This window comes from Anopheles stephensi, chromosome X, assembly GCF_013141755.1.
Source record: "Anopheles stephensi strain Indian chromosome X, UCI_ANSTEP_V1.0, whole genome shotgun sequence".
NCBI lineage: Eukaryota > Metazoa > Arthropoda > Insecta > Diptera > Culicidae > Anopheles > Anopheles stephensi.
Window position 1 is genome coordinate 1,190,543 of NC_050201.1, and position 14,792 is coordinate 1,205,334.

General features: G+C 50.8%; 3 protein-coding genes across 3 annotated transcripts; 1 reads left to right on the forward strand and 2 right to left on the reverse strand.

Annotated features, from left to right (window-relative positions):
- Positions 1–1,165: 1,165 nt before the first annotated feature.
- On the forward strand, positions 1,166–5,200 carry LOC118502801 (beta-mannosidase). The gene is made up of 7 exons (XM_036035421.1): positions 1,166–1,943; positions 2,029–2,178; positions 2,248–2,384; positions 2,460–2,836; positions 2,909–3,300; positions 3,383–3,856; positions 3,960–5,200. The coding sequence occupies exons 1-7, from the start codon at positions 1,808–1,810 to the stop codon at positions 5,066–5,068; spliced, it is 2,775 nt and encodes a 924-aa protein (XP_035891314.1). The 5' UTR covers positions 1,166–1,807; the 3' UTR covers positions 5,069–5,200.
- A 1,486-nt stretch (positions 5,201–6,686) lies between these two features.
- Positions 6,687–13,338, reverse strand: LOC118502796. The gene is made up of 9 exons (XM_036035407.1): positions 12,966–13,338; positions 12,543–12,816; positions 11,876–11,965; positions 11,142–11,289; positions 10,975–11,076; positions 8,223–10,544; positions 7,933–8,147; positions 7,735–7,863; positions 6,687–7,665 (listed from the first exon to the last, which is right to left on the reverse strand). The coding sequence occupies exons 1-9, from the start codon at positions 13,094–13,096 to the stop codon at positions 7,513–7,515; spliced, it is 3,564 nt and encodes a 1,187-aa protein (XP_035891300.1). The 5' UTR covers positions 13,097–13,338; the 3' UTR covers positions 6,687–7,512.
- Positions 13,339–13,778: 440 nt separating this feature from the next.
- LOC118502827 (UPF0184 protein AAEL002161-like) lies at positions 13,779–14,712 on the reverse strand. The gene is made up of 3 exons (XM_036035505.1): positions 14,555–14,712; positions 14,356–14,489; positions 13,779–14,296 (listed from the first exon to the last, which is right to left on the reverse strand). The coding sequence occupies exons 1-3, from the start codon at positions 14,587–14,589 to the stop codon at positions 14,088–14,090; spliced, it is 378 nt and encodes a 125-aa protein (XP_035891398.1). The 5' UTR covers positions 14,590–14,712; the 3' UTR covers positions 13,779–14,087.
- Positions 14,713–14,792: the final 80 nt, after the last annotated feature.

A 14,792-nucleotide genomic window follows, 5' to 3' on the forward strand; every position in this document is an offset into this window, starting at 1 on the left:
GATTCTTCCAGCTGTCGCTGATGATCATAATTCCTCCTTTCAAATGTTATTCACTTGATTCATTCATTTGATTCATTTCAGCCCTCACTGGAAGAAATTTCCTCGATGCATGGTGCGCTGGTGCCCCACCCTGCTGGTTTTAGTGCGGATAATGAAACATTTAACGGCATATTTACCTTCGGCTTATCGAACGCTCCCCATACTTTGTCTTTCGCTCCAGAGAAGGTTTCTTCAACTGTAAAAAAAATAATGAAGAAGGGCTGCGTGTTGGAAGTGGTGAGTGAGGCGATAATTAGTTTTTGGTTCGCACTGGACGATCCTCACATCTTATCGATTGACTATCGGTGGGCGATAGAAGGAGAAAAAATACCCATAGAACGTACGAAATGGGGTGGGGGGACACCACCCACGCGCACTGTTACACCGGCATCCATACACGAGTGACGCAAGAATCCATTCAAATGCCACGCCCGCATGCATGCATGCGTTTCGTGCAGTTCGTGCACGTTAGACCTTTGCGCCTGGATGACTGCAAAACGTGGGGCTGGATTTCAGCCAACAGGAGACGTACCATAGGAGTCGTCAATTAATCTTCCCCGTTCCCACTGCTGTTAAGCTTGATCCTGTGAAGCCGATACCAGTGGTTAGGATTTCATTGTACAGTGATCACCGTGTGTCTGAGTGACGCTAGCTCTTTCCAACAACTTCACACCAAAACTTGCCAGCCCGTGAAAGAACTTCGATCTCGGGTGTTAGATCAACGTGTACGTCAATGCCTAGTACATTCCTGACTGACTTTGACTGTGCTCTCAAGGGAGCTTTGGACAGCTGTGACATCATGCGAGTTAGTTCAGGACTCTTCTCTAGTTTAGGTGGAGTCCAGTCATCTATCCATCCTTTCTGACATATCTGTATCCCGAACATATTCCAAGCAAGCACTCACAACAATTTCGCCCACTGTTGTCCACTCCCTGGAGGGTCGTATACGGAAAATCACGATTAGGGCGCAGAACGCGGGCTATAGCAGTGTGTGTTCGCCTCGTACACCACCGTGCATACGCAGCCAATAGCGACGGCCCGGTAAAAGTGCAACGCGAATGCGCGAATTCATCCCGTACACCTCACCGGGGTATGTACGAACCAAGCGCACCGTCCGCCAGTCGATGGCCGTTCGACCTCGTTAGTGGTTGACTTTTGTTTTTGGCGTGCCTCGGCAAAAATTAGTCAGTGAGTTCTTCCCGTGTGTGTGTGCTTTTTTGTTGTTTACTCCGTTGTCAGCCCTGCTCGGGGCATAAAAGGATCAAAAAGACCGGTTCGTGGAGAAAGTGAGGTTAAGTCTCGCCTTAAAACACTTTGATTGCCTTTAATCAAGATCATTGCCACTGGCTTTTGGCGTGTGTGGCTGCCAAACAGTGCGTAAAGCAAACCGAGATTGAAGAAGTGCGTGTGTGTGTGTGTGAAGAACAATGGTGAGAGTATCTGCTGGGAACAGATAATAAAACGCACCGATCCTCGCTACTATAGATCAGCTATATCAGCAGGGCCGTCGCTCTTGAGTGGCACCGAACGAACTGTCAAGTGGTCACGGCAAGTCGTCAATGATAAGCGTACCAGCGGACAGTGTGGCAGTCACCAGTCTATCTTCCGCTGTAGCACATCGTGTTGTTGTGTCCGGGGGTGGGATACCTAATCTGCAGCTGCAGTTGGAGAAACGATGCGTGTATAATTGTTGGCCTATTGCAAGCATTGTGTAAAACGGGTCAAGGGCAGAAAGTAGCAGTAGCAGTCCACAACACTCAAACGCACCATGCTGGACGCACTCAAATTCTTCCTGTTCGTCATCCTGCTGCTGGTGACGATCATGCTCAATCAACACGTCACTTCCAAACGTTCCGCCGAGATAGATCTCGAGCTGCTGTGGCAGATACAGGATACGAAGGGAGGTACGTAGGAGTGCTGACTATTGTGTCCCGTGCTCTGTCCATAACACATGCCTTCCGTTTTCTACCACCGCACGAAACATCGTAGTGTACATCGTACCGAACCAAACGGTACCGTCTGGCGTGTATACGGCGCTGGAGCAGAGCATGGTGATCGGTTCGCTGCTCGAGGAGTACAACGATGTGAACACGAGCTGGGTAGGCGAAACGGACTGGATCTACCGGACCAACCTTTCTTGTGAGTGTTTCAGTCTGCATCTGTCTCATCCGTTCTAGCCGACACTGAATTAACTCTAGCTGTTTTCAGGTCTGAGGGAGGAGTACGACTACGTGGTGCTAACGTTTCACGGTGTAGATACGTTCGCCAGTGTGTACCTTGGCGAGACACACCTCGGCACTACCGAGAACATGTTCGTGCGGTACCGGTACGACGTGAAGGATCTGGTAGGTGCCAACCAAACCGAGCAAGTAAAGCTATAGCTATAGATTCTTCCATTCCGTTCGATGTCGGTCGTTTAGTGTGATGGCGATACGCGAGAGTTACGGCTACAGTTCCGTTCGTCGGTGGTGGAGGCACGCGAACGCGCCAAAGACCGTGCACTGCCGGTCGTACCGATGTGCCCACCGGACCTGTACCACGGCCAGTGTCACGTCAATCTGATCCGCAAAATGCAGGCCAGCTTCGCTTGGGACTGGGGTTTGGCGGCACCGTCGATGGGTATCTGGAAGCCGGTTCGACTGGAGTACTACAGCTCAGCACTGATCCGCGACCTTACGGTAGCGATTGCCGAAACGGTGGTGGGCACCGATCAGCGATGGATGGTGGACGTGGGTGTGTATCTCGAGACAGGGCTCAGCAGCGTTCCCCTCAACGGGCTGCTAACGTTCAAGATCATGTAAGTCGCGGCCGTTACGCACGCACCTGATGCGGTTCCCCGCACCACTTACCGCTCTCCTTCCATTTGCAGTGGTGTACCGCTGGCAGATGAAGCCGATCAAACGCTACCGGTTAAGGACCGCACGGATGCGAACGGGGAGCTGCTGGTGAAGCATCGGTTAACCGTGCGCAAGGACGCGGTGGAACGCTGGTGGCCAAACGGGTTCGGCAAACAGGCACTCTACAGCCTGTACGTACGGTGGGAGGATGTGGCCGTGAACGGTGTTAAGCTGCCGAACCCGGACACAAAGATTTCGGAAAAGGTGATCCGAATCGGGTTCCGCACGGTGGAACTGGTGCAGGATCCGGCGACGGACGGGTTGACGTTCTACTTCCGTGTGAACGATGTTCCGATCTTTGCCAAGGGCTCGAACTGGATACCGTCCTCGGTGCTGCCGGAGCGCTCGTACGACGCAAACTACGGTGAGCCTAGTAGCGATAATCCTATTAAGTTTGTAGTCGATTTTTGGCATTCGTTTGGTCACCACCACCCACTACTCCACAGTGAAGTTCCTGCTGTACGCTGCACGGGATGCACACATGAATATGCTGCGTGTGTGGGGTGGCGGATTCTACGAGAGTGACCACTTCTACCGGCTGGCGGACGAGCTCGGTTTGCTTATCTGGCACGATCTCATGTTCGCCTGCTCGATGTACCCGACCGATGCAGACTTCCTGCGCACGGTGCAGGACGAGGTGGCGCAGAACGTGCGCCGCATCCAGCACCATCCGAGCATTGCCGTGTGGGCCACCAACAACGAGAACGAGGTGGCACTGCGCCAGAACTGGTACAAAACGGAGAGCAATTTTAGCGCATACGCCGCCCAGTACGTCGAGCTGTACGTGGATACGGTGCAGCCGACAGTGTTGGCGAACGATCCCTGGCGTACGGTGCTGCTATCCTCACCGTCCAATGGTGATCACCGTACCGAGGACGGGTACATCGCCAACAATCCGCAAGATCCTCATTACGGAGATGGTGAGTACCGGGAACGGCATGCACTTGTATCTCTTGTGATGGAGTTTCCCTCCGACATAACAATCTAAAACAAAAACAATATATGCGTATTTCCTTCGCCCAGTGCACTACTACAACTACTTCCTGGATGGCTGGAATGCGGCACAGTATCGTGGTGGCCGGTTCGTGTCCGAGTACGGCTTTCAATCGTTTCCCGCCTTCACCAGCTGGCCGGAAGCGCGCAGCTACGGTCAGTCGGAGCTGTCACAGCTGATTAACCATCGCCAGCACAGCCCGCTCGGCAACGAACCGATACTCGCGATGATACGGTACAATCTTCCGCTGCCAACCGATCCGTCCAACGGCGACTACTGGCCCGAACTGATCTACCTCAGCCAGCTGTCCCAGGCGATGATCGTCAAGACGGAAACGGAGGTGTACCGGGCACACCGGATCGAGCACGGCACGATGGGCGCCCTCTACTGGCAGCTGAACGACGTCTGGATTGCACCGTCCTGGTCGTCGATCGAGTACGGCGGCACGTTCAAGCTGCTGCACGTCTGGCTGCGCACCATCTTCGCACCCGAGCACCTGATCGCGTTCATCAACGAACGGCGCCAGCTGGAGGTGGTCGCGGTGCGTGATACACTCGCACCAGCGGAAGAGCTGTGGGAGGTGGAGATGCGCATCCACCGGTACGGTAGCTTCCGTCCGGTCGATCGCCATTTCGAAACCGTCCCGGTGCCGGCCAACTCGGTCAAGCTCGTGCCGCGGTGGGATGTGTACGGGCGGCTCGCTCAGCTTGGGCTTCATCCCGCCGACCATCTGCTGCTACTGACCGCCTACCGCAACACGTCGACGCATCAGCCACCCGACGCCCGGCAACCGGTCGCCGAAAACTTTGTCCTGCTGGACAAGCTGAAGAACATCCGGCCGGACCAGCGGGTTAAGCCGGCGGTCGTCATCGATGTCGTGTCGGCGGTTTGCAACAGTCAGAACAATCTCACCACCGTCAGCTTGAAGGTGTCGGTCAGCGTGCCTGCCCTCTTCGTATATCTGCAGCTTACGCCCGAAAACAGCACACTCAAGCAGTGCCAGTTTTCGCACAATGGCTTTCTACAGTTTCAGGCGGTGCGCACGGTAACGCTGACGTGCGTCAATCCGGGCTGTCGCAACACGATCCAAGCGCGAGACATTACCGTGCGTACGGTTAATGATCTGCTGGTGCGCTAAACCCACCAACGCATGAGCGAACAGTCGACACATACACACACGCGCCGTCGTTTTTAAAAAAGAAACCAATTATTATAATTATATTTCTATATATTAGCTACATCTACAACCAACAAAGTTTATAGTTAATTATGCGTGTTCGTTACCGTTTAATTTACAAACTTAGCCGACTTGCTTTCGGGGGTTTGCCACACCATCACAACTGTATCGCTTGGGTTTCCTTTTTGATTGCAACCCGGGGGAGGAGGGATGGTATGGGGATACGGGATTTCCTTGTACTCGCTCCGGTACTGCATTGCTCTGCTGTGTGGCAGATGGCTTAGAGCTCGCTGCCATAAGATGCTCAAGCAATAGGAATAGCTAAGCCGTTACACATGAAGCGCATTTTGTCCTGTGTTTGCGTACGCTTAAGTGTTTCACGGGGGAGAGATACATCGCAGATTGTATCATTTATGTATATTAGTGTTCGATCCCCGGTATCCTTATCGCACCAGGCTAACTGTGTGGGTAGGTACCTTCGCTTGCTACATAGAGAACCGTCGTAGTGTGCACTACTCCCGGAGGTAGTGGGATAAAACGAAACGAAACGCCACAATCGATAAACGAGACTAGTGTGGTTTGCTATTTAGTAGATACTGTAGATTGAACATAAATTATTGGGAACATATGCTATATAAAAAGCTTCTTCTTTTTTTGCACACCCAACACTCTGGGTGTGGTTGTGCTCAGGCATGTGAGGCATTTTTTATCCGTTCGTTAGGCTCCGGGCACTCAACGAAACTAAACCGTCCCTCCATCGCTCTTTCTAGTTTCACTTAGCTGCATATAGTGTTGGGTAGTGAGCTACTCTTTGCACTCTTCGACCTCGTGAGTGCCCTCAGTGAGTGCGGAGCTACCGGGAGGCCTCACCTCTCACGTGTTAGTGAGCAGTTGTCCTCTTCTCTTTAAAACGAGCTACGAGCTGCACACTCCTACATTCCTGCCTTTGAACGGCGGCTGGTTCCTGCTAACTTTGTGCCGTGGTGACTCGCCTGGCTCTTATCCGGTTGGCATCTATCCGGGCCGGTGTTTTAACACAGTCAAGATTGTAGCTCTCCAACAGGATAATCGCTGATAAGTCGTAGCCGTGTCGTGCTTCTTTTTTCGACTACGCTTTACCCGGGATCTCCACAACACAATCGACAAACCAGTAGCGAGGGCCGTAAATAAATATATAACTTATCAGGCACTACAGCAAGGCTCTACGTAGTGGTTTCCTTGGCTACCGACAAGCCCGTTAATAGCCTTCTTGGTGATAGCAACAGCTGACAATAGCTTCATCGCTACCGATGAGCAACAGTTGCACATCGAAACATATCGGGTGGAAAGAAACACGAAGCATGTCTCCGATCCGATCCGAAATGAGACCGATAAATTAGAATAAAATCATAATCGTAACGCCTAACTCAGAGTACCCCTCCTTAACAGAATGCTTCCTTCGTAGAAGCATCACCAACGGTCTTTGTGCATTTCCAATGCCTAACATTCGAGTGTGTGTGTGGTATTTATGATTGCGTGTGCCGAAATTGTGTAATGTTTTTGATAGGGCTTTTGGCTTGCTTCCCTTTTCCGCACAGCAAACGCACATCTCGTAAGCTACCTTCGGGTGGAAACGTGCAACACACGCCTGTCATTTTCCCTATTTTCTGTTTCTGTTTCCTAAATTTAGTCACCCACTTCGCCTCTTTTTCCTCACACGCACGCACACACGCGCAATGGCATATGTGCGATTTTCTCGATAGTGTGTGTGTGTTTTCTTGTTGTAATATTCAAATTGTTTCTCTGCGCTGCCACTAAACGCTACGCATTAATCCTATTTTCAAATATTTGGTGTTATTCTGCAGGCGCCAACAATTTGCAAATGATGCCGAACGAGAGGCGGTTTGGCGATTATTAGTATTGCAAACGCAAAATGTTGTATAATGAAGAAGTATAATAAGTTAACCCCTAGCTTGTGGCCTAGCGCTCATCCCACTGGGAGTGTTCCGAGACGTGTGTGGGTGTGTGTGTGTGTAAGGAGCAAATTGAACCTAATTTGAAGAGCGAGACTGTGGCAAAACCAGTACAGTAATAGCGGCGTAATAGAGCAAATAAAGGACCTATTGAAATGGCTTCCTGTTTCGAACAACGACAGCAGACAAACAGGCAGCCTTCCTTCAGTTGTGTGGTAAATCTGTATACTCGGTGGCCTCACTCTCTGGCCTTACCCCATCTCACATCACGAGCTTTTCCGCGGATGCATCCCACTCCTTTCCCACCCATCCATGTACCGGAACTGGGCGGGTAGCAAAGGAACAGGAAAAAAAAACGAGCGGAAAATGCTAAACTGCTAAAATGCTCCATTGCTGGTCAATACCGGTCGCTGATCGCTGGCTCGAATGGCGTGTTGTTGCTGCGCCGAACGCTTAATCCGCTATCGCCGTGTACGGAAGGCTGCTGTGCTTCGGTTTCGTCTTGTTGATGAACACCTTAATACATCCGCTAAAGTCAGCGCTCACCATCACATACCCGCCGCACGCTTTATTGCTTTGTTCCACCAGCGATTGGTTAAGGGTGATCTGTGGTTAAGGAGAGAAGGAGCGTAAGCATACGAACTGCATTGCCAGCAAGATCAGCGGCCGTCTTACATTGCTATTGTTTAATTCGTCATACTCGGGTATGATAATCGCCTCCGGTTTCGGTGCAAAGATTGCACATGTCACGGTAGCGTTGTGCGCCTTGATGCCTTCCCAGAAATCGCTTCGATCACGACGTACCTGAAACGGACGCAAAAAGAGTTATGGCCGTGTGCTGGGTTGAATTCATCGTTCCGTCCGCACACTTACCGAGCTTAGCTTGGTGTACTCGTGATGAGTTTTCCAGATGTAGATGCACTGGTTTTCCGACCCAGATATGATGTACTTGCCGTCATGGCTGAACGACGCCTTGATCTGCGACGACGAGTTGAGGTAACCCTTGTACTTGCAGCTGAGATTTAGATCCCTCAAGTCGTACAACCGGATGCGACTATCGTTGGATGTAACTAGAATTTTGTCTTCACCTGGCAAATTGTAAATGACCGTTTTTTGGGTGAGCTCTGTTCGTCAATAACGCGTCCATAACGCGGCGAACTTACCTGGCATTGGTTCGATTCCGCTGATTTTACGCCCGATCGCATTACGCCCCCGGGTAGAGCGAACGTGTATCTGCGTGTGGTACTTGAGCTGATCGGTGTTGTAGAAGATGCACCGACCGTCGTACGTACCGACCACCGCAAATTTGCCGTTCGCGCAAAAGTTTGCCGCCGTGATAAGCTTCGTCTGCCCGTCGACCTCGTTCCACAGGGCGACCTTCTTTTCCGGGATGTTCCAAAGCCGCAGCTTGCCGTCGAGGCTGCCGCTGAGAAAGTAGCGATCATCGCGCGGATGAAACGCGATCGCCGTCACGAAGTCGATGTGCTGAAAGCAGCAGAGACATTCACGGCGCGAGATGTGCCACAGCCGGACCGTTTTGTCCATCGAGCTGGACAGGATGAAGTAGTTCTTCGACCAGGACACATCGAGCAGGTCGGACGTGTGGCCGGTGTAGGTGCAGAACGACCGTGACATAAACGGACCGGGCGACGGGTCGTCCGATGGTTCCGCCGCCAACGACTCGTCCTTACACACTGTGACGAAGGAGGTGTTCAGTGCCTCCTCCGACGGTGACGGGGACGACTTCTGGTACGCGTTATACTTCGTGCGCATCGTTTGGAAGAAGGGGTATGCATCCTTGAGCACCCAAATGCACAGCACCCGGTCCTGCCCGGCCGTTGCCAACAGCCGGCCGCAGCTGCTAAACTTCATGCACCATACTGCGACCGTGTGTTCGCCGGACAGGTCCTGCACGTGCTGCAACTTGGCAAAATCGTACGGCCCTTTGTTCGTGCTGGACGCTTTGATTTTGATGTTCTGCTCCGGGTTGCCAACGTCCTGTATGTCAGCGACGTCTTCCTTGTGCCGGGCGTGCGACACTTCCGACGCAATCGATTTCGCTTTGTTGACCGTTTTCTTCGCCGTCGTCCGGAAGAAGCGTTTCAGCCGCGCCGTCCGGCGCTTTAGTCGCCCACGTTCCAGGCCCTCCGATTCCAGCTCCTCCTCGTAGCCGGGCTGTATCGAGTCCGAGTCCGGTTGCGGTCCCACCGACTCTTCGTCCGTTTCGGGGATGTGGCTGGTCAGCCGCATGATGTGCAGCGACAGCGGGTTAATGCAATGGGGCAACTTTTCCTCTACCGCCGACAGTGGGAAATTTTCACCCGTATCAAGATTCTTCACCGGCACCTGTTCGAGAATTTCCATGTCGGTGAGCTGCTTGCCGGAGTTGGTGCGCGTACGTACGTACATGTTCATCTGCTTGAACTGCTCCTCGTCGCCGGCGGATTTGCGGCGCTCGCGCAGATGCAGCTGCTTCCCTGCCTGGCTGCCGTGCCGCATGCCACCTTCCAGACTGTTCGTACCGGTGAACGAGTAGTTCTTCCGGTGATTGCCTATCCCGCTGACACCCAAACCGGGCACACCACCGATGCTTCCCGTACCGCTCCCGCCACCAGCCACACCGATACCGCCGCCGCCGCCTACGTTGCGGAAAAATTCACGCCGGATACGCTCCACCCGCGCAATCTCATCGCGCGACGGTCCCTCGGCCTTGTTGAACGCTCCATCGGTCGGCTTCACCACGTACTGGCCCTTGGTCGCCTTGTAAATGTTCAGCCCCTGCGCATTATCCGTCCAGCTGACGTGGGACGATGGGCCGGAAATGCTCTTGATGCTGCCCGTCGGGCTGATATGGCTGCACTTGGGCTGGCTGCCGCCGAGTGCCATCGTGGCGGCCGTTTGGTGCGCGAGTCGCATCAAGGACGCATCGGCACCACCGCTAATGGTGCTACCGACACCACCACTACCACCATTTGCAAGCGACGATAGGCCGGTGGTGGTGGCGGCAGGTACGGTGCCGGTTCCGGATCCGACCACCGCACTGGCTGCCTCTTCGAACGAGCTTTCTATCTCGCGAGTAATCGATTCGAGCGTAGCAGGAGACGGAAGTGTTTGACCGCTGTTGCTGTCTCCACCGGTGGTGGTAACATCCGAACCGCTTGCACTGCTGGCCCCATTGCTCCCGAGACTGCTACTGTGAGCCTCGGTACCGGCTGGTGCTGGCGGAGGTAACTTAACCACCAGCAACTCGCTCGACGAGCTGTCCGCCGGTGGTAGCTTAAGGCCTTCGTTCATATTGCACTGCTCAGACGAGCTGCTTGAAAGCTTGCGCGCCTTCTTCTTCCGGCGTGGCGGAGCCACCGGGCGTTCCAGTACGGAAGCGCTTGTGGTGCCGATGCCGGTGGTGACAGGAACAGTGCATACTCCTGCATCGGCGGTTTTAGAGGCAGCAAGGTGCTTTGTGCTATTCGTAATATCTGTAATCGCTGTAACGAGCAAATCAACAATGAATGTGCTTTGTGCATCGATCTCAATTGTGCCAGACAGCCAGTGAAGCTCTCATCGTGCTGATAATATTTGCCGAGAGATAGCAAGCCTCATGGGTGCCTTTTTACTACATGCACAGATAAGGATGAGATGGTTATAGACCGTACGATAAGCACCAGCTTCCTATTTAAATGCCATTTCAGTTATATCGCATCAAAATAAATATATAGGCTTTGAAACCAATCGCCATTTATTGTTTTATTTTATTTTACTCTAGCATATATTGAATTATAACCTTCTCGACGATAAATAGCATTTAATTATAATACATATGCAGACCAACGAACAAATAAAATGCGATGTAATTCGATGAAAAAAACCCCAATGAAATCAACATGAAAACCCGAAAAACCCACAAATGTTATGTACCTGTTTCCTTTTGACCTGTGCCACCGCTGCTGCCTTTCTTGCTGGTTTGCTGTTTGCCGGTCGCTTGCATCTGCTTCATGTTCGATGATGCGGCGCTGTGCGCTGCGTGGAAAAAAATAGGATTAATGAAAGTATGCGATAACTAGCAGCTAGCCCCCTAGCCTTACCACTTGCATCAATACTGCCACCCGCCATGATGCGTCCCACAATGCCGAGCGAGGAGATGCTGTGAATGCTGGCAACATCGCTTTCAATCACCCGAAACGGATAGTTGGATCGGCCAGTCGACACGTACATACCCTCCACGGAACTGTTCTGCACGGTTCGAAGCAAACAATCATGGGTACAGTTAGGTGTGAAATGAGTAGGAGAATCATTTAGTGCAGTATTCGTGCGAATTGAGAGGAATTTGGAGCGATGTGCGGAATTGCAAACCGTTTACGAAACACAAGCGCAACTTCTTTACACTACTGTTCTAAGCGCTACAAACCCAATACGGTTAAACAAAAGTACGGTTCAAGAAAATTAAATTAGTAAAGCACAAACAGATAGGAACCCCTAACGTATGCTTGCTAGCGAATTTACAAACACCCTCGCAAACAAAAATCCTTCCTCCCCCTCTATGGTCGTGGTATAAAACGGTACGGAGACACGATTTCATAGCAATCGGAGCATTTGAGAAAACCAAAACTCGACAAACATTATGTGATCTGTACGATAGCATCGGAAGAAAATCTGCACAGTATCGTGCTGGATAAAAGACTGGTTTGGATAAAAAATCTTCTCTAATGCAAGGGGTGAAGTTTTAGGGGTGGAGAGTGTCGGATAGGGTAAAGGTATGAAGGGCACACGCTTTTCCGCTTCTTCTGCTAGGTGGTCTGCCAGTGTGTATCATTAGTACCTGTGAGTCAGGCGTCAGTATATTGCCCGGGTTCTCGTCTTCGTCGTTATGCATGCTTTGGCGCAACTCGTGAAATCGCTGACTACGAAGCTACGGTAAAGAAAAAAAAAACGGGAAAACAAATAGAAACGGTAACGGATAACTAAGATGTAGTAAGAAAATCGGAAAAGCAGATTAGTTACAGCCTATGAATGCACAACGAATACACAGAAAGCACACATATATATATGCACAAGTTATAGTTGTTGATAGTTGATGATATCCGGCTGTTGCTGTTGAGTGTCGAGTGTTGATTGAATTCCGTCCAGCGATTGACCCGATCGGGTTTCGAACCATTTTCGGATGCCGGTAATACTGTTTTGCTACCTTCTACTAACGCCCCGTGAACGGCATACAGCAAAACCGGAAGGAAGAGCCTTGCTAATACAGAGTTAGAGTTAGCCAATCGCGCTACACGTTAACGGACGATTATTTTCCAAAAAAAAAAAAAGAAAAGCAAAAACAACCACAACAAAAATCATAGATTATGCAAAAAAATATGCCGATGCTCACATGCTTCTCTAAACAAACCAAAGTACGGGAAAAAGTGACTTCAAAAAAGAGAAAAGTAGACGGTAGGGTTCGAAGCATTTTGCGGCACTAAGTACGCGACACTACGATTGCTTACCGACTTCGGCTCCTTGAATGGTTTGTCAGCAAAGGCAGAGGAACCGACACTGCCTGATAGTCCTTTGGCGGCCGGTTTGAGGGGACTCCTTTTCGATGTGCTGTCCGGTGTTGGGTCGAGCTGTCCTGCCGGGTGGATCCGGCCCTGCTGTTGCACGGCGGAATGCAAGCTGTCGGTGTACGGTGCAGCATGATGGTGATCGCTGCCGCCGCTACTGCCGATGGTTTCATGCACTGCCGTATGACTGGCCTCGATGCGATTCACGGCGCGTCTTCTGTGCGTCATCATTAGCATCATTACAAAACAACGAAAACAGTGAGTATAAGTATGCGAGGAACGCAGCAATGAGACACGGTACGGTAATCAATGCAATAGCAAAACAAAGAAAACCCTACAAACGAAAGGGTTTAGTTGTTTTCGTACTTGCTGGCACTGGCACCACCGCCACCACTACCGGCTGTCCTTCCTCCTTCGCCATCGTTTGCAGTTCTACCCACTATGCTGTCGTCCAGTGCATCGTAAAACTCGTCGGAGCTCTCACTTCCGCTGGCCATACTACTGGAACGAGATCAGGCAGAAACGCGCGGCACGAACGAAAAGGGAGAGGAGAAAACGGCTCGGTCAGCAGGCAAGCTCCGATGATGGTGCCAGAAACCTTCACACCTCACTAACGGGGCAATTTGCACCGTTCACCTTTCGGAATTGTTGCTTTTTTGCTGTGGTTGCTTTGCACGAAGCGCCTGCCATCAGGCCCCTAGTGGAAAATTTTCAACACTCCTTGACAGCTGTTTTTCGCCTGATCATCACACGACAAAAACACATACACACACACAGACACACACTTTTCGCTCGATTTCGCCACGCTGTCGCCTGACATATTGACAGGCATCGACAAACTTTACGCGTCAGTGGTCAAATCGCTCCGATGCTCTGAAGTTCTCTGTGTAGTCGAGTGCGATCTAAAAATGGCACAACATTTACATCGCCATTTTGGATTCTATTCTTTATCATTGATGAGCATTTTTAACATACATTCTCAAACTTAAAATGCTGATTTAATTTCAACTACGATGCGCGAATGTCGCCCAAATCGGGAGCGGACTGTCAGTTGCGTACGATGGCGTTAAATATGACGGCACATTGCATGCAATGTTTGTGTCAGATTTGACCCCGTTCGTATAAACGTAAAGATGCATTTTTGCTTTGTTATTGTAATGAGAAATTATAAATAACTTCTTAAATTTTTCACAAATGTAAACAATTGTAATCTTTCCTTTCATCAATAACTGATATCCGTCAACGTATCGATCATTTGACGAACGCCATCGATCCTATTTCTATCTAAATCCCACCCCAAAACAGTTCTAATTGTATCGGAAAAGCCGTAAATTTAGTACGACATTCGTCAATCGTTGATAGCTCCTCTCTATTGTGCTGTGTTCGCTTCTCAGAACGATTCACAATTAAACGATAGTATAAAACAAACTCTATCAAACAATACAGGAATGATAGCCCCAACACAATCCTGGTAACGCCTGCCGCACTCTAGCTCTGCTCCATCGGTTCATCGGTTTCATCCTTTGGTTCTGTACCGGTCCCAGCCATACGACGGTTTTCCTCCTTGAACGATTTCAGCGTCTCGCGTTGCGAATCTAGCAACAGCAATATCTGTGCCCGTAGATCATCGTTCTGCTGTTCGATGCTGTCCAGCACGGTGCTAAGCGAATCGAGCCGATCGTTTAGTTCCAGAATTTCTGTAGAGTAGGCGGGAATGAGTGCAAGGCCATACACACACACCTACAGGTCGACTTACCGTCACTGGCACCTTCCAGATCGATTTCCTCCTCGTCGTTTGCAGGTGTCTCGTGTTCATCGCTCGATTCGGTGTGCTGCTCATCGTCCGTCTTCTCCTGGCACGGAGCCGTTTCCTTCGGTTCCGGTGGCATCCTGCAGACGATAGTACAGATGATGCGTGGGCGATACAGATTTTTGGGTGGGCGATTCTATGTTACCTTTGGCTTTCCTTAACCTGCTGGTCACCTGACATCGATCGGGGAATCGGGGGGGATGTTTGTTTTCAATGCAAATGTTGCGATGCTGCTTTGCTGAAGCCTCGATTGCTGTTTAGAGTGAAGCGTTCGATACTTGTACTGCAACGCGCATGTACCTTGTACGATGCTTTGGACAATATTTGGAATATTTAAAAAGAAAATTAAGCACAAAATTAGAGCAATCGGACAAAAAGTAACC

Coding starts and splice junctions, on each gene's coding strand:
- LOC118502801 (XM_036035421.1), top strand. CDS start 1,808: ATGCTGGACGCACTCAAATTCTTCCTGTTCGTCATCCTGCTGCTGGTG. Junction 3,301..3,382: donor CTCGTACGACGCAAACTACG/GTGAGCCTAGTA, acceptor ACTACTCCACAG/TGAAGTTCCTGCTGTACGCT. Junction 3,857..3,959: donor AGATCCTCATTACGGAGATG/GTGAGTACCGGG, acceptor TCCTTCGCCCAG/TGCACTACTACAACTACTTC.
- LOC118502796 (XM_036035407.1), bottom strand. CDS start 13,096: ATGGCCAGCGGAAGTGAGAGCTCCGACGAGTTTTACGATGCACTGGAC. Junction 11,966..12,542: donor CATTCAAGGAGCCGAAGTCG/GTAAGCAATCGT, acceptor TCTTTACCGTAG/CTTCGTAGTCAGCGATTTCA. Junction 11,077..11,141: donor TGGCAGTATTGATGCAAGTG/GTAAGGCTAGGG, acceptor TTTTCCACGCAG/CGCACAGCGCCGCATCATCG.
- LOC118502827 (XM_036035505.1), bottom strand. CDS start 14,589: ATGTCAGGTGACCAGCAGGTTAAGGAAAGCCAAAG. Junction 14,490..14,554: donor CAGGTTAAGGAAAGCCAAAG/GTAACATAGAAT, acceptor TATCGTCTGCAG/GATGCCACCGGAACCGAAGG. Junction 14,297..14,355: donor TCTGGAAGGTGCCAGTGACG/GTAAGTCGACCT, acceptor CCTACTCTACAG/AAATTCTGGAACTAAACGAT.